This window comes from Podarcis liolepis (assembly GCF_965112155.1).
Source record: "Podarcis liolepis genome assembly, chromosome: 16".
NCBI lineage: Eukaryota > Metazoa > Chordata > Lepidosauria > Squamata > Lacertidae > Podarcis > Podarcis liolepis.
In genome coordinates this window covers 23435548-23454395 of record NC_139567.1, presented here as the reverse complement: position 1 = coordinate 23454395, position 18848 = coordinate 23435548, and the positions used below count along the sequence as shown (strand labels likewise).

At 47.2% G+C, this 18848-nt stretch overlaps 1 protein-coding gene across 1 annotated transcript; it reads left to right on the top strand.

The window, feature by feature from the left end:
• Positions 1–215: 215 nt before the first annotated feature.
• On the top strand, positions 216–6395 carry BSX (brain specific homeobox; the record flags this gene model as incomplete). The annotated part of the gene is made up of 3 exons (XM_083479128.1): positions 216–533; positions 4145–4341; positions 6111–6395. Exons 1-3 carry the CDS (start codon positions 266–268, stop codon positions 6393–6395), a joined length of 750 nt encoding a protein of 249 aa, XP_083335254.1. The 5' UTR covers positions 216–265.
• Between the last annotated feature and the right edge of the window lie 12453 nt (positions 6396–18848).

Sequence of the window (18848 nt, the reverse complement as noted above, 5' to 3'; positions counted from 1 at the left end):
GGCCCTCAAAGGCGCAAATCCTCTCCCCCACCCCCACCCCCAGCTTCCGAAAGCCCTTGAAGGATCCACCTTGCTCTTCTCTCTTGGCTCCCTCCAAACCGTGAAGGGAGGAGGAGGAAGAAGAAGAAGAAGAGGGCGACTGAGAGAGAATCCTACTCCTGGTTGGCTTCAAAAGCAACAAAAAGACCCGGAGAGACAGAGGACAAGAGCCAGGCAATTCCTTCGGCGCCCCCCAGCCCGGATCCGCGTCTCCAGAAGCGGGGAGATGAACCTCAATTTCACCTCGCACGCGGTGGCCCACTCGGTGTCTTCCCACAGGCCAACTTCCTTCTTCATCGAGGACATCCTGCTCCACAAGCCCAAGCCCCTTCGGGAAGTGGCCCCCGAGCACTTCCACAGCCCCCTGGCCTCTCGGGTCCCTCTGCTGGACTATGGGTACCCCCTGATGCCCCCGCCGACCATCCTGGCGCCTCACCCGCACCACCCGCTCCATAAGCCGGATCACCACCACCCTTATTTCTTGACCACTTCGGGTAAGCGCTCCTTCGCCGTCGCCTCTCTGCCTTTGGCTTGAGGAACCGCGCGAGTCTCTGTCGTGTGCGTTGCCTGGTACCCAAACTATTGCCGGTGTGTGTCCGGTGCCACAGGTTGGCTATTGTTGGTGGGTGGGCTTTTTTCGGGGAGGGGAGGCTTTAAAAAGGAGAGGAAGCTGCCCGCTTTGCTGTCCAAGAAAAGGCAGAGCAAAAGTCCAGTCAAGTCTAGCCGCGCTGCTGATGCGAACGGTTTAGTCGAGAACTCCCCAAATCCGATTTCATCCAGGTGGTTGCCAAACTTTCTTCTTTACGCACAAAACGACAAGACGCGGGTTGAGGCTTTAAAAAAATTCAGAGCAGCGAGGGCATCTTCCGTCCCTGCTCTCTTTGATGAAAGAGAGGAGAGGTTTAATCAAAGAAGCGGGGAAAGGGCGCTGAAAGTTTGGGAATCAGCCCCTTGACGCAGAGATCCTCCGCTTGCGTCGCGGGCACGAAAATCCCTCGGTCTATATGAGTTTCAGTTCGTCCTTAAAATAATCGGAAGCCCTTGGAAGTAAAGTCCTCTTGGTCTCTAACTTCCAAGGTTTCTGACTTCCGATGCTCAAAAATAAATCAAGCCAAACCTTAATAACTTTTCAGCAATGTCACGATTGAATCTGAAATTATAAAATAAAACGCGGTATGGAACTTCTTTCTCACTGAATACAAATAAATAAATGAACTCACGCGGTTGCTGTTTTCCTTCAGGCTTTTAAAGGGGCTTCTCTTGAAGAGGAAGAGAAGACAGATTAATATTTTGTGGAGCGACCAGTGGTTGAAATTATAATTTAACCATGAATCATTCTCAGTTTATAAACGAAAACGAATATTGGATTTATCTTCGAACCGAATTCATCCCACAATTTAGACTCCAGTATTTAGAATCTGTTAAAAACAGGACGCTAATTGATTTAAAATAGAGACGGAACCGTCTTTTTGACAAAAAAAGCATAAACCCGTTACCTTTTAGAATGTATAAGACTTACATATTTACAAAGGGATAGAAAAGGAAAGGGAAGAAAAGGCAAAATGTCAGACGAAAACTTAAAATTTATTTCCTTCAAATTTATTTAATTAGAAATTATAAGTAATATAAGGGAACGTTGCTTGAAATAGCACAGGATTGCAACCCAAAAGACTGGGAAGCTTTTCAAGAGTTGCCAAGCCCACAATAATGTTTCCTTGATATGGTTTTATTCAATCCCGTTTTTCCAGTCATGAAAATGCAAAATCAAACAAATTTTTTTTTTAAGTCGATAAAGGAAAACATCTTAGAAATACGAAAACAGTAGTCGTGAAAGGAAACACACGAACCTTGCAGCTTGCCTATGCAGAATGTAAACGACACTTAACGGTTATACGATTTAAAACGGGGAAGGTAACCCGTATAGAGTATCGCATATAGAAATAAGGAGCCGCAGTGAGCGCGTGTTTTTAAAGGCTGCAATGTAATCAGATGCATAGGTGTCGACTCCCTGCGGCCCTGGGTGCCCGAGCACCCACAAAATTCCCCATGAAGGGGCCGCGCACCAACAAATTTTGGCGCCAGGGCCATGCACGCTGCAGGGCACCGACGACCCCGGGCACCCACGGTCGCGGCCAAGCTGGCATTCCTGATCAGATGTGAAGTCAGGCTGGCGGGTGCAGAAGGTCGCTCTTCCACATTCTGCTCCCACCCGCAGATCCACCTGATAGGTGATCAAATAAAATCCTCCTTAGGACTCAGCAAGATGATAGGGAAATAACCCTGTTTTGCCGGCCACCAGGGTGAACTGACACCCGGTAAAAAGAGTCGTCCGCAATGCATCCACTCTGGGACGTGGAATTACAGTCGCACGCCCAGAGGGTTTCTTTTTAAATGACGAACTTTTGCAGAGTCTCAAAAGCCAGAAAGCAAAGGAGAAAAACGAGGATGGAAGCGGAAAGGGGCAATAGCTGCGGAGTTGGTCACAAATACTTAATGACCCATTTGGAGTCACATTTGCATTTGGGAGATTAGGTGGAGGGTAGATCAACTCTAGGAAACCTTAGCAATGAAAGATGTCAGAGGAAGCGATTGATGCTGCCCTTAATGGCCTCCGGACTTGCAGGCTCCCTTTATTTTTCTAGGAAGGCAGAAATTCAGCAGGAAAAGCTCTCCCCGCCGCTGTGTTGGGGGTGCGGAAAGGTTCACCGTCAGATTTTCTGCCTGTTACGCAGGAAAGTCACAGGAGCTCTGCCATGGCTAAAGAAAAGTCCTCCTGAAATCCTCTCCCCCCACCCCAACTGATGTAGTCGCTGACAGCGAAGAAGTCCTGAGTTCAAATTCTAGCTTGCGGGGTGAGGGTTAGGACTGCTGGCAGGATCCTCGCAGGGACACGCATGCAATTTGCTTCTAACGCAACCTTCTGCTTGTCCACTCAGAAGTCGGTCCTATTGACTTCAATCTACGAAAGCGTGTAAATGTGTGAGATTGTAGTCTTTTAGCTCTGCCTCTGAAGCCACCGCTACACTGAGCTGTTTTGTCGGTAGACTTTTAGCAGAGACTGTTCGTTCCTTTACCCTGGAAGAAAGGGGAGGGGAGCTTTTTGTCTTCCAGGGAACTGGGGGAAGGGGGGGGGCTGGAAGAAGAACGTCCCACTTCTGTCACGATCGACGGGGGAGATTTTGGACCGGGACGCAGGAACTGGCTCAGGTGCTGAGCTAAGAACAAACCACCTCCCAGTTCCTTGAAAAAGCGCCCCGCAGCGTCCGCACTCCAAGCACTCCAGACCACGGAATGAGGTGCTCCGAGGCTCTTCAACCACCGTTTGTGTCTCTTGGAAACCCGCCCCAATTCTGAACTGTGCTCACTCACGTGCGTAAAAGAAGGGTTTGGGAACAGAAAAGCAGACCTCGCGTTTAATCCGTTTTAATTAACCCGGGCCAAACGGCAGAGGATTTTTTTACCCTTTCGGGTGGCTGCCTCATGATCTGAATTCAAAGAAAGTGGAGCGCGGGGGTGGGAGGGAGATGAGGCCCAGGACTGGGTGGGAAATGACACGTATTAAAACGAACTTTAGTGAATAGGGGAAATAATAGGTAAATAGCCCCTGTCCATAGATTAAGCGGGGAATATAGAATTCGGGAGCTCAGTGCTACTCCTAAGGGGCAGTGTGGTGGTGCTAGGTGTTGGGAATGGCAAAACAACAACAACAACAACAACAACAACAACAACAACAACCCTACTCTGGCGGTTGCAATGCTACCTTTGTGGCGGCGGCTTCCCCATCCCCGGCTGCGTTCACATAAAGGAGGCCGCACGGTGGTTTGCAGTCGATTTACTGTTGAGACCTCTCGGCGAATAGGCGCTGCGATGGCTACATGGAGCTTCCGCGGGCAGGGGCAGTCTACCTCTGTTTGGCGGAGACCATGGCGCCTCCACTCCCAGTGCCTGGACCTCTTAGAGGGCATTAGCCTGGGACTCCACGGACCTTTATCTCCCCCCTCCCACCAAGAATCCATATATATCGATCTCTCCTAAAGGTGGGCTGTGGGTTGTCGGTGGGGCGCCTGGCAGGCCCGCCACGGATCCGCTCGTGTCTTCCTTGCAGGGATGCCGGTGCCCGCTCTCTTCCAGCCTCACCCGCACGCCGAGCTGCCGGGCAAGCACTGCCGCCGTCGGAAGGCCCGCACCGTCTTCTCGGACTCGCAGCTCTCCGGCCTGGAGAAGCGCTTCGAGATCCAGCGCTACCTTTCCACTCCTGAGCGCGTCGAACTGGCCACAGCGCTCAGCCTCTCGGAGACCCAGGTAGGGCCGGGCTGGAAGGATGCGGAGGAACGAAGCGCGGTGGGTGGGTGGGTGGGTGATTGGGTGCAGTCAGGCACCCCACAAAAGACCCCGGCCCCCAATGGGGGGGAGGAGAAAGCAGCTGTCTTAAAGGGGAGTGAGCCCCGGAACGTTTTCCTCCCTCCCTCGAGAGCCTTGGGATGCCGGGTGACCGAGGCTGCGGTCCTCCTGCCTACGGCCTTACTCGAGAGTCGGTCCCATGGAGGACACGGGGGGCTTACTTCTCAGGAAACATGCGCAGGATGTTGCTTGCAGCTGTCATAAGTCCTGGCTCAGTGTGTTGAGAGCCTTTCTGTGTGGTGGAGGCGAAAGGAGGAATTCAGGCGGCACAGAACGAATTTAAACAGTAACAGTAAAGCAAAATGGTCGTGTCGAATTACTTTTAATTGATTTGAGTTCTCGTCCTTTGAGTAACAGCCCCGGCCCACGGGGCAGTTTATGATATTTCAGTAAAACCAGAACAGTAAAATAGTAGTAGTGGTGGTAGTAGTAGAAGAAATAATAATAATAATAATAATAATAATAATAATAATAATAATAATAATAAATTGTAGAGTTGGAAGGGATCCAGAGGGTCATCTAGTCCAACCTCCTACAATGCAGGAATAATAATAATAATATGATGCAATTGGGACAGAATTTAAAATCATAAATCAGCCCTCCCATAAGTTCACCAGAGAGATGTCGGTTCTCAAATCTGCCACTCCGAGGAGCAAATGGAGCTTAGTCTGTGGTGAAGTGAAGTGACCCAGAATTAACACAGAAGCTCAAAAGACCTGCCCTGAGGACCCTACAGTTTGCATGCCAATAATGGGAGGGCAACGGTGAAGCTAGTGGGGCATGGAGATGAGCCGATGAAGTTTTGCTACAAAGTCGTGCAATGAAGCTAGCTTGTGCATGTTTACTCGGAAGTAAGCCTTAAGAATCCCAGTAGGGTTTACTAGCAAATTAAGCCTACGTAGGATTGCAGCCTTAGGTTTCCTTTCCCTTGCGCAACTCCATGCACGCTTTACCTGGGAGTAAAACCCCGCTGAATTTATTTGCGAATAAAGAATGAGGCATGTGGCTTGAACCCAATCTGAAACCTACGGTGAGTGGGGAGGGCAGTTTTTCTCTCCCCATTGCGAAATCGCGCGCGCGCCCGCGCGCCCGTGTGTATGTCTCTCTCTGTCTGTGTGTGCAAGGGTAAGAGAAGGATGAGCTGACATTGCGGGGTGTTGAACAAGCCCCCCTTACACAAACTCAGTTTCCCACCTGTCTAAGGCGCCCGCTTCTTCTCGGGAGTTATGGGCAGAACACTTTGCAAGCTTCCGTGAACCTTGGAGCGGCCACATGCTGTGTTTAATGGCAGGTGTGCGCTAGGATCCCCGTGAAACAGTCTAAGAAACCCAAAGAAAACTGGGCTCCTAAATAGTTGTCCAACGTGTTCACAATGCAGATGTGGACACACGGAGGCATTTCAAGTCCTCCCCGGACTTTCCACTTGCCCTAGAAAATGTAAACCGGTTCCGAATCCGGATCATCATTTCCCCGCTTTCCTTTTCTTTCAAACAAGGGAACTTTTGTTTGTCCACTTGGCAAATGTGCCTTTCCCATTCGGTCCCCTCCCTTCCACCCTTTTCCAGTGCCATCCCACCCACTCCGCAGGGATGGCGTTTGGGAGGAAGGAGTTCCGAATATCTCTCCCTTCTGACTTGCGCCCGAGCCAACCTCGCCGCTTCTCCTTGCAGGTGAAAACGTGGTTCCAGAACCGTCGGATGAAGCACAAAAAGCAGCTGAGGAAGAGCCAGGACGACCCCAAGGCCCCCGGCGCGGAGGACAGCGCGGAGCAGGGGGCCAGCAGCGAGCCGGAGCAGGCGCAGCCAGACCAAACGGCGCCCGGCGCTTCTTCGGCCTCCTCCTCGGCCGAGCCCCGCAAGGGCGGCCACCCGCCGCCCTTCCTGCTAGAGGAGACCGAGGACGAGGTGGACATAATCGAAGGGGCGGAGCTGTGCGGTCCCCAGCACCTCATCTAGGGCGAGCTCGGACTCCGGGACTCAGCCAAGATGGGTTGGGGTGGGACTGGCCTGACGCGGGGAGGAGTGGGATGGGCGGTCCGCTGCTAAAAGACTCCTGGGTCCACTTGAGGACAGGTGGCCGATGGATCTGACCCCAGACTCTGATCCGAGAAGACCAAACCCCGGACAGATGTGAGAGAACCCCTCTGACCCATTCATCCATCCTCCTCCTCCCTGCTCCTTTTTAGGACTGGGAATCTCCGCCAACATTTTCCCGCCCCGTCGAGTTAGGCAAAGGTTGTGGGAACAGGGCGGAGGAAACTGAGCGAGGCTCAGAATCCGGATCAGATCCATGCAGGTGATCTCAGCTGGAGGAGGGATTTGGACCATGGCATTTTTAAACAGCTGTATTTTTGCGCGCGGGGCTGAGTGGATTCCATCCCCCGCCCCCACCCTCACCCCCAATTCCTACGGTAAATGCAGAAATTAAATTGAAGTCGGGGGAATGAATGGCAGTTTCTCTGAATGCAAATATAAACCATGAACTCTTCGATCTCTGTTACGTGGAAGACGCAAAGAAGGTAACGTCAGTAAGGCCATTTAATAATACGCGTGAAAAAATCATTTCTAGGAAATTTAATTCTCAGAATGCTTGAGATTCTATCCCCAAACAGCCCGATCCTATGGCGCCTGTTTGCTCAGAAGTAAACCTCTCCGCCTTCACTAAGACTTGCTCCCGAGTGAGCGCACACAGGGTTGCAAACTTAGTAAGACCGTTGCAAGTAAAGGCCACGATCCAAGCAAAGTTAGAAGCACTTTGCAGTCCCATTAGTTTCAAAATGGGAGTTAAAGCGCGCGCTTAGATCTTTCTCCTTGGGATAAATGGACTCTTAGGGTGCTTAATTATAAAGGGATTGTGTCTGAAATTTATACCACGCTGTACATAGGATTTTTTTAAAAAGTCATTTTCTCTAGAAAGTTGGGCGTCTGCTCTCAAAAAGATTGCTATAATACAAATATAGCTATGGATTTTTAAAAAAATGTGGACAAATTTAGCACTGGAAATTTTAAGAGACAAAAGTCAGAATTAGGCATTTGCCTTCAAACGCTGTACTGAAAGGCGTGGAGAGGGGGAAAGTTACCTCTACAGAAAGGTAAGGCGTTCTACCCTCTCGCCTTCTGCTGTTGCAAAACAACAGTCTGACGGGTCTTTAAAGACTGCAGTGCTATGCCCACTTCCTTGGGACACTGTTACTTGGGAGGAAGCGCCGTTGAGTTCAACGGGAGGGACTTCTGAGCAAACACGCACAGGACGGCCGGGAGATGCCTGTCCTTAAAAGAGCAGACAGTCGTGGGTATGTCTACTCAGAAGTCCTACTGATTTCAGGCCAGCCTGCACAGAATCGCGCAATTCGGTGCGTGCTCATCGTCCAGAAGTAAGGCCGGTGGCATCCCATGTTACCCACCCAATAAGGGAGCGCAGGACTGAAGCCACAAACCCTGTTGTTCTTTGTAAAGTGCCTGAGAGCCCTCTCAGAAGAATCTCACCTCTTGAAGAAGAAAAAACTCACCCTGTGTAACGCAAAAGCTCTCAAGCGCATGACATTGTTGTTTTCCTGTCCTTATTAAACGCCCCCCCCCCCAATAAACAGCTTTTAGGGTGGTTAGAAAAGAAGCCTGGTTGCAAGGACAGAGCAGAGCGCAGCGCCTTCCAAGAAAACTTTTTTTGGGGGCGCGCGTAATTGACCAATTGGCAATTGGCAAGAGTAAGGAAGTATGTGAGAGAGAGACAGAGAGACACTCCTTCTCTTAATTTCATCTTGCTATCCCCTATAACCGTGTCCAAATTCCAGTTAATTTCCTGCTTATTCTCTTCCACTAAGCTTTCTCCCACCGCCATTTGAGCAAGCCACACATTCCTCATACCATGTTAGAAAAGAAAACCTCCCTAGAATTGAACCCTTAAAAAAGACCCTGGTGATGGATGTCTGCTGCCTGCAAGGAAAGGATTTTCACGTTCAATTACACTGTAGGACTAAAATTCCCTTCGGGTCTAGTTTACTTAGATCTTGCCTAAGCCTTCTGCAGAACGGGAGCATTTCGGGGTGCGTTTGGAAGAGAGACACAGCCCTTGTCTACTTTGCTGTGTGGAAGGACCCCTAAAGCCAAACTTCCCGCCCCTCGGAGCCTGTGGCCAGATTACAGCTTTGATCCTGTGCTTCGCTCGCCACTGTTTCCATGTCCCTTTGGCCTTTCGAGGTCCCGATTTTTCATCCCCACGGTCTGATCCTTTCTCGAGTTTTCCCCAGCCAACATCGGACTTGTTCACTCATGTATACAAAAGTCAAATGCTTGAAATAATGTATGTTTCCCCCGTTTTTGTGGGTTTGGAGAATATTAGCGAAAATATACTACTACTAAAAATATAATTTTTACAAATCGCACGTAGGGAAACAAAATAAACATTCGAAGAATGGGTGATTGTCATCTTGCGACTCTCTTGCGGTAACGAAACCAACTCAGACAAAAGATTCAGCCATGCATATTTACTCCGAAGTAAGACCCTCGTGCTACATTCGAGGAGACAGTCTTACTCCCAAGTAAGTGGTTGCAACAGCCTTAATGGGTTTATGTGTAAGGAAGGATGGGGTTTATTTTCCCTATCCCTCCGTCCTCTTCAGAGTTAGCTCCCCGCCAGGATCTTGCAGAACTGTTCCCGCTACAGCAAAACGGGCCATTTCCTCTTACTTCACCCCATAGAGTGAAATGGGAGCAAATGCACAGGCTCCTTCTGCTCTGAGGCTGCCGTCGAATCATGCAAGACTTGACTGAATGCCCCACTGAAATCACTGGGTCTTGCTTCTGGGCAAAGGATCAGTTTGCAGATGTGGCATTCAGAAAAGAAAGGGTTTTGTTTTTTAATTAAAAGAAAAGTGGGGTAGTGTTTCTCAAATTATAAAATATTTGTATCACGTCAAAAGGAGTGGTGTAACCACTTGCAAGACCTAATAGGCAGCCTGCCTTTGCTGATTCGTGCTGCTGATTCAAATCAGCCTTTTAAAAAACCTATAGTTAGATAGTTCCAGAGAAATAACCCTGCTCTTTTGGAAGGAAGGACAAGAGAAAAGTTGGAAGGAAGGAAGGAAGGAAGGAAGGAAGGAAGGAAGGAAGGAAGGAAGGAAGGAAGGAAGGAAACATCTCAGTCATTTTAACAGCTATGCTAATCTTATGACAAAGTCAGTAATTCAACCGGGCATTCCCCTTTCCTCATTTAAGGACTGCAACCCAATCAATTGATTACAAACATTCACCGTGTAATCCTATATATGTCTACAGTATTCAGAACTAAATCTCACAGAGTTCAAAGGGACCCACTCTCTTGTAAAGGGGCACAGAAGTACAACCTTACTTGACTAAAATGGGGACCTGATATATTGACCAGATTTATTTATTTTTTAAATGTATTTTAATACCAATACATGGGGAAAGAGAGGATAGTCAGCACCGTCTTGGCAGAGGCACCAGCCACTTCTCACACCCATGATGGGAATATTTCCTTTATGGGGGACCTGTGGCTTGCTGTATGTTCTTAGACTACAACCACCATCAACTCTGCCCATTGGCCATGCTGGCTGAGGCTGATGGGAGCTAGAGTCCTATGTGCCTGCAGCAATACAGATGTGTACCATCTGAAAACAAGCAAAGTACAGTGGTGCCTCGGGTTACATACGCTTCAGGTTACAGACTCCGCTAACCCAGAAATAGTGCCTCAGGTTAAGAACTTTGCTTCAGGATGAGAACAGAAATCGTGGTCCGGCGGCGCAGCAGCAGGAGGAGGCCCCATTAGCTAAAGTGGTGCTTCAGGTAAAGTACAGTTTCAGGTTAAGAACGGACCTCCGGAACACATTAAGTACTTAACCCAAGGTACCACTGTATGTTTCTTGATTCAGAACTACTGTGTTTACTCATATGAAAGTGTAAGCAAATGTAATCAGCAGCTTGATCAACTAATCAAATTAAACCCACATGATTACCTATAATCGACGGACATAACTTGAAGTGGCAGCGAGGGAGGGGGCTGCCCTACTTCAGTCAAAGGAACATAGGGATGCATAGATAGATGGATATTTGTGGAGGTAGAGGGATTAAAATCACACACTCTGAATGAATCAGAGTGGAATGTCCCCAAAGCACTATGTATTTATTTATTTTCCAAAATTTATATGCCGCTGACTCTAGAACAGCAGTCTAAAATAGTCATTAAAATTCCAATAAAAAGGCAAAACATTAGAAACAAGTTACGTAAGCATTTGAAAACATGAGATGAAATCAGTACGACAATTTTAAAACACTTACACTTCTTAAAACCATGTTGACAAAATTACGTGCCAAAATTCTGTGGCTAGAACGAAGTGTTTTGCAGAGACCAAAACCAATACACTGAAGGCACCTGGTTAAGGCAAATCTTAAAAAATGTAGTATAAACACCAACAATTGGGAAACACTGGCCTGCGAGCACTCCAAGTGGAGAACAGCCTAAATCAAAGGTGTCATGGGCTTTGAAGACACTTGAATTCAGGACGCTAGGGAGAAATGTGCTAAGAGGAAGGCACTCTTGGCAAACCCTCACCATGATCAGCTCCTGCCCAGAAAACTTTGTCCCCACTGTGGAAGGATGTGTGGATCCAGAATTGGCCTCCACAGTCACTTACGGACTCACTGTTATGACCATGTTTGTGGAAGACAATCTTACTCAGCTACGAGTGATCGCCCAAGAAGATGTTAAACATACAACATCTTAGGGATTTCTAAAATGACCCTGTAAGGTAGGCCAGTACGTTTGTCCCCATATTACAGGTGGTGTATGTTTGTGTGCACTTATTTTGCAAGTATTGCGTAAACAGCAGGGCTGGGCTTTGCGTCAGAGACTTCTGCTTAATAGTGCTGTGCCACTGACAGCTCCTTTTAGTGGGTCCACTTGTGGGAATGTTCAGTGTCACAGGAGAGGATATATTGTTTATTAATATCCTTCCTAACTTGCGCTAGCAAGTTTCTTTACTTAGCAGAGTTTACATTCCCCTTTTACATGCACAACAGATAGCTGGTTGCAGGCTCGTGTGAGCTTTTCACTATTATACAATTCAGTCTGTCTCAGATTGAATTGTGTGTTCCTGGTAAGTTCCCTTGAATCCCTCTTAAAAGAATAAAGACACATCAATCTTATTCAAAGTTAATAAAAGAAGTTTACTTACATTAGTTCACAGTTGGAATCCTGAAGGCAGACTTAGTTTCAAATATGTACATGTGGATCTACCCCATATGGAGGAATAATCCCAGTGTTTCTGCTAGCTGAGAGCTAGCAGACCAGTCCTAGCTAGAAGCTGGTCAGACGAAGGAGGAGGTCAAAAAGGGAGGTGTGCTGTGAGACTCGTCCTTTTGTTACCTGGACAGGTTTTGTCACACCCACCTTCTACCACACGCAAAAGGAAGGATGCACCAGCCAAGAGGAACAGGAAGTTTTGACTGGCTGGACCAAACATTCCCTTGCATGTCTTCTCTAGAATTATAAAGAATGTTGTACTTGACTGCCTCTCATGGATCACATCTCATACCACTAAGATGGGTTGAGGGTAGGCCCCACTTCTCCAAATCACTTCACCCCTGAGCACAGTTCTTGATTTGTACCTATTGAAATGGGCTCAAGGCTGACACTGTTAGATGCAACCAAATGCTGAAAGACCGGGGGCTCCGGCTGTGTGGTGAAGTGATCACACATTGGCTACCCCTTTTCTCTCTGAGGAGAAACAACCCACCCCCTCGACAGAAATCCAGTTTTCATTTGAGCCTCATTTCAACTCCCTTGTAAATGGGCTGATGAACTTGCTATAAAGATACAGTAAATGATGGTGGATTTCAAGCTTTCTGTCGTCATGGAACAAACTCAGTTTGCACAGGGACACCCCCCCCCCCGGTCACATGCTGCAGGAACACTGCTGATAGCCTAGTGCACACACTCAGTTCATAAACAGTTCTGGCCAAAACTCTGTTTGAACTGAGGCTACATAGAAATGACCCACAAATTAGAACTGTGGGTTCGTTCCAGTCTTAGTCATCCTTTGGCTCATTTAGATCAATGGAACCCTAACAAGTACAGTATGGCTAGGGCTGTACCCATAACCGTGTCTGCTCAGAAAACAAGCCCTATCTAATTCAATGAGGCTTACTCCCAGGTAAGCAGAGTTAGGATCGCAGCCTAAAGCTTCATATATATAATGCATTTAGGGCACTTGGGTTTGCCTAAAGAATCCTGGGAACTCTAGTTTGCCCTTCACAGGGGTACAATTCCCAGCACCCTTCAACTACAACTCCCAGGATTCTTTGGGGGAAGTCAGGTGGTTTGGATGTATGATGTGCACACAACCAGTGTCTTGATTCAACTCTATGGTTTCCCCCACTTCTGAGTCTGGATCTCCCCCCCCCCCCCACATCTTTGCCCTATATATGACAGATGTACTGGCCAGCCATTTGAATGTAGATCTTGTCCATCTGATCTGCACTTGTCCCTGTGCTTCAGACAAACTGCCTGCCTTTAAAGAAATATTTCCAAGGACTGAATGCATCTGTATCCAATCAAACATGCACGGGTCTCTTAATCCTTAATAAGAGTACAACAATGTTGTCTAAAAGCTGAAAAACTGCTTGTTGGTACAAAAAAAAGTCACACTGATATGAACGTTCAAAAAGGGCTTGCGGTGAGTTCACTGCATCACTGGTTCTAGCCAACTGATGCTGTGTACAGACAGGTTCTGCTGAAAACATGCATAAATGTCTCTCCTCAAGCTTGATCCACAAGAGGACTGGTGATTGTACATTTGAACACACAGCACTGGGTGCATTTCCACATTGACTCCATCCGTCAAGTGCTGTACATAATGTAGAACATGATGTGCATTTCTCTGCAGCTATTCCATTGGTCTGACATGGTCGCTTGTGTGCTGTGATGGATAATTTCACTGAGTTACTCAAGATCTGTTTCTGAGGAACCCCTCAAGGTTCTCTGGAGCACAGTTTGAAAAACAACGTCTGCTGATTAATGCAAGCTTGAAGGTTAAACCATAAAGACTGTGCCTTTTAACCAAGGGAAACTCCTTTTCCTGACTGCACAGAAAGAAAATATTGTTGATCTGGAAGTTTAAAAGGGCAGTCTGACCTGTTCTTTTGGATAACAAGCTAAATTGCGCGCCCTCCACATTTCATTCTAATGATAGGATAGCAAAAAGCTATCATTCCGAAACGGGGGATCATGTTGTCTAGGATATAATATAAACACAGTCATTAAACATGGTTAGGAAGGTAAAATATTTGTATTCCAGAGTAGTCTACCTCTTGACACAAAGACAACACTTTATTTCTAATTTTACAACCCTCTTTAAAAATCAAAATCCTCAAAGTGGTTGACAACCTAAGTAAAAACATATCCCCTTACTTGTTAGCATTTCCATTAAATCACTTCTGCTTGTCCTCTTCTTGCGACCATCTACTTATTAATTTTATTTTTCTCATGCCAGCCTGGCTAATATTCCTGTAAGACAGGGATCAGTGCTGTGACCTTCTACTTATTAATTTTGTTTTTCTCATGCCAGTCTGACTAATATTCCTGTAATACAGGGATCAGTGGGGAACCTTTGGCCCTCCAGATGTTGCCATACTCCAACTCCCATCAGCCCCAGACAGCACAGCCAATGGTCAGTGATGACGTGAGCTGGCATCCAGAAACATCTGGAAGACCACAGACTCCCTACCCTTGCTCTAATGCAGTGTTTCCCAACCGGTGTTCCGCGGCACACTACTGTGCCGTGAGACATTGGCTGGTGTGCCGTGGGAGGGAGGCGGGCGAGTCGGGCGGTGAGAGGCGGCGGCGGCGAGGATCCGCGTCGAGCCGGGGGCGGCTCCGCGGTGGTGGTGCCGAGCGGCGGGGCAGCGCGTGCAAAAGGGAGGAGCGCGAGACAGCGGAGGAGGAGGAGGCCGGCATGTCCGGGCAGCAGCAGCAACAACAGCAGCAGCAACTCCCGGCGACGGCTCCTCAAGCCCCACCGCCGCCCCCTCCTCTGCCCGCTATCGCCGCCACCACCACAACAGCTGCCGCCGCGTCAGTTGCCGCCATCCCTCAGTCCCTCGCTCTGCTGCCTCCTCCCACCCCCAAAGCTTGGAGGTTCCCCGGCAAGGGGGAGGGAAAAAACTTTCACTTTCGTGCGTCCCTCCCGGTGTGACGCTGCACGCTGACGTCACAGGGCGGGGCTTTAATGGTGGTGTGCCACGAGATTTTTTTCAGTAAACAGGTGTGCCGTTGCCCAAAAAAGTTTGGGAAACACTGCTCTAATGCACTGTTTCCCAAACTTGGGTCTCCAGCTGTTGTTGGAACACAACTCCTATCATCCCTAGCTTAGCAGGACCAGTGGTCCGGGATGCTGGGAACTGTAGTCCAAAAACATCTGGAGACCCAAGTTTGAGAAACCCTGGAGGCTTAGAGCCCAAGCATGCTTACTAGAGAGTAAGCCCCATTGATCACCATGGGACTTACATGCACTGGTCATCTTTCTCAAGCTGGGAGCATGGTTACTTCCCAAGAACTCCTGGAATTTCAAAGCAGCCCCATACAAGGAAGACATTACAAAGCAAAGGTATTGCAAGGCCTCCCTGTCTTTTAATCACTGCTGTAAATAAAAAAAAGCAACAGCCTCTAAATGTCTGGCCTCAAAGGATTAAAAAAAGAGAAGTCAGCACTTTCAATGACCCTTTGGTAAGTTTTAGCCACTCAACCTTTAGAGGACATTCACAACAATGAAACTACCACCAAGTCAGACCACCTGGGTCCATACAGCTCAGTAGGTCAACACTGACTGGCAGCAGCTCTCCAGGGTTTCAGACAGCTCTACCTAGAGACACAGACACTATTTGCATAGACTACTCTATGCTCCACCACCCAGCAATGGCTCTCTCCCCTTTTCCAACTATCTCAGCCAACAACAATTGAAATACCACTCTGCAAAGAGAATAAGCTAAATGTCCTAAGACTGAGATGGAGTTCTTCAAGGAATTGAAAATGAAAGTATATCTTCATTGATTGCCCAAGTTCACTGTTAAAAGAAGCGACAGGGCATTGTTAAAAGTTAAAGTGCTGTGCGTGTGTTTAGGGGATTAATGGGTACAATTTAGGGGTTTAATGGGTACAATTTGAATGTCCCTAAAAGCTGAGGTTGTACCTGCCTTTTTCAATGGCGTCCTCATTTCCAGGTGATGTGGAAGATGTAAGGAAGGCACAGACAGTACAGAAGGTGATCAATTAAGACATTAAGCATTTCCTAACACATGGCCTCATTTGCATTTTATCCTAATAACAAGGCCATCAGCTCATTTTCAAGGGAGCACGGGCTACTTCAGCTAAATCCTTGGATCAAAGCAAAAATGCCCGCTTGCATTTTCTAATCGGAAAAGGGAATGCTAATTTAGAGCCCTTAATGTGTGGTGGTAAGAGACTCCTTCAATTAACCAAATTCTATGGGCTCAGGAAAAAATAATAATACTAATAAAAAATAGATACAAAGAGAGTCAGACTGGAAAGGCAGAAATGCTTATTAAATCAAAGAGGTCCAGCATTCATTACCTCCAGCATCTGGGGCCAAACACTAGGCGTGCAGCTCATCAAAGCAGTGTGTGTGTGTAATGGGTTAAATTGAGAATATAATCTAATTAAAATATTAGATGCGAGTAAATAGTTCTTTGATATCCCTCTGAAGCTTTCATTAAAAAATAGGTTCTCAAGCTTTGTATTTAGGGGGATTATCACATCTAATCAGAGAAACAAGTTTTGGGCCCTACTAAGAGATGCTTCAAAGTGTTACCATTTTGGGGTGGGATGATTATTATCTGTAGATAAGCAGTTCTTATGCAGTATGGAAATGTTACTCTGTTGCAGCATTGCAGGCAATATTTTGAAGACCTAAGGCAGGGCCAGCGCTATAATGAGGCTTGCTGAGGCAGCTGCCTCAGTGGCACTCTGGGGGAGAGCTGAACCAGGCAGAGGGCCTTCTCAGTAGTGGCGCCTGCCCTGTGGAACGCCCTCCCACCAGATGTCAAGGAAATAAACAACTATCTGACTTTAGAAGACATCTGAAAGCAGCCCTGTTCAGGGAAGTTTTTTATGTCTGATCTTTTATCGTGTTTTTAATGTTCTGTTGGGAGTGGCTGGGGAAACCCAGCCCGATGGGCGGGGTATAAATAATAAATTATTATTATTATAGCAAATTTGGACATGGGTGCTCATGCATCTCCCTGTCACCTAAGTGAATGTAAAGGAGGGGAGCTGGGAGACAGGGCCTAAACTGGAGTAGACCCAGAAAGAAAGAGAACTCCACCACTGAGTGTGGGCCACTTCAGCATGGTGCAATGCCACATTGTCACAGCAAGTGTGTGACTGCACATGTGGGCAAGGCTGATCACGTGGTTTTTTTTTTTTTTTTCTGGTGAAGGCAATTCTTTGAGAAAGGCCCACCTCACATGCACACCATTGCAATGTGGCTTTGTGCCCTGCAGGGAATATAGGGGAAGAAGATGTACCGTATTTTTCGCTCCATAAGATGCACTTTTTTCCTCCTAAAAAGTAAGGGGAAATGTCTGTGCGTCTTATGGAGTGAATGTGTGGTCGATCGCTGGCTCCCTTTCTGGACCTACCCCCTTGCCCAGGCCTCCATTGTTGAATGTTCTGCAGACAGAGGCTGTTTCCCCAGCGACATGTGACTGGCTGATTAGATTATCTGTTTGGAAACTGTAGAAATGGCTCCCTTTGCTTTCCTAAAGAAGCTGCAGAACTGTGAGTTGAACCCCATAAAAACAGGATTTCCCCCCTTTGCAAAGTAAGCTCAACAACGTTGAGCTGATCCTCAAAAAAAGGGGCTTTTCCCCTTTGCAAAAGAAGGTGCACAACTGTGAGCTGATCCCCTCCCCAAAACGGGGCTTTCCTCCTTTCCTCCTCTAAAAACTAGGTGCATCTTATGGTCAGGTGCGTCTTATGGAGCAAAAAATATGGTAGCTCAGGAGCAGAGTATTTGTTCTGCATGAAGGTCCCAGTTTTAATCCTTGATGGAATCTCCAGGGTGGGACTGGGAGAGAACCGTCTCTGAAATCCTGGAGAGCTTCTGCTAGTTAGTGTATACTGAGGTAGATCGACCAATGATCTAACTCTATACAGTGGTACCTCGGGTTATAGATGCTTCAGGTTACAGACGCTTCAGATTACAGACTCCGCTAACCCAGAAATAGTACCTCAGGTTAAGAACTTTGCTTCAGTATGAGAACAGAAATTGCGCAGCGGCAGCGGGAGGCCCCATTAGCTAAAGTGGTACCTCAGGTTAAGAACAGTTTCAGGTTAAGAACGGACCTCCAGAACGAATTTAGTTCTTAACCAGAGGTACCACTGTATAAGGCAACTTCCTAGGTGTGAAGGGGTCCAGAAACTGAGCCGCTTTCAATATATGGGCCTGCTAAATGCTTTCTAGTTTGGCATTCCAAAGGAGCAGTGGAGCCACATTCTTGGGTCGTGCAAGGTTCCACACTTTGCGCAAGGTATGTAAGATTATTTATTATATTATTTGTTAAAAAAGGCCACTTCTGCATCTCAGCTTCACAAAAAGAAGATCAAAGCTGTTTACAACAATTGCACAGTGAAGACCACATGCAAATTTACAGATCACCCGCTGGCTGTTACAGGAAAAATGTGGTCTGGGTAAGTCTGGCAGCACAGAAAGGTTTTCAGTAAACATTTAAAGGTTAATGTAGAAGATGCCTGCTGGATCTCCTTAGGAAGAGCATTCCACAGGACTGGTCCAATGACACTGTTCACTATGCACCAGACCCCTGGAATTTGCTATGGCTTCTGAGTATTCACTTGAGGTTGTGTCAGACAGCCTTTGCATTGTGCATTCATGATGATTTGTGCTCAGGATGGTATCGGGGTGGTTATATTCATTTCCACTTTCAATTCTATTTGTGCCTGCAAGCATTTTGGGGTGGATATGCTGCTTCATTTCCAAACAGTGCATGTCCTGTAGCTTCCCACTGAAATCCTGTAAATTTTCCTACTGGGATTTCCTCCTTGATTTTTCTTTTGTTGTGCTATCATGCAAGAGTTACCCCACCAGACAGCAATATTGTGGATAAGCTTGGGGAAGTTTATGCTGCAGAGTATTTCTTCCTTCCTTCCATATCTTGGTATACAGTACTGCTTAACTCTAAGGCATTCTGTAAGTCATTTTCAAAATAAAAAGCACAGTATGGATATATATATATATATATATATATATATATATATGAATGAAACTGGAAAAACGTTGATTTGGGAATCATTTCACACTGTGTAGAGTAAGGGCTAGGGAAGCCATATTGCTCACTTTGATTCCTCAATACAATTTGTGG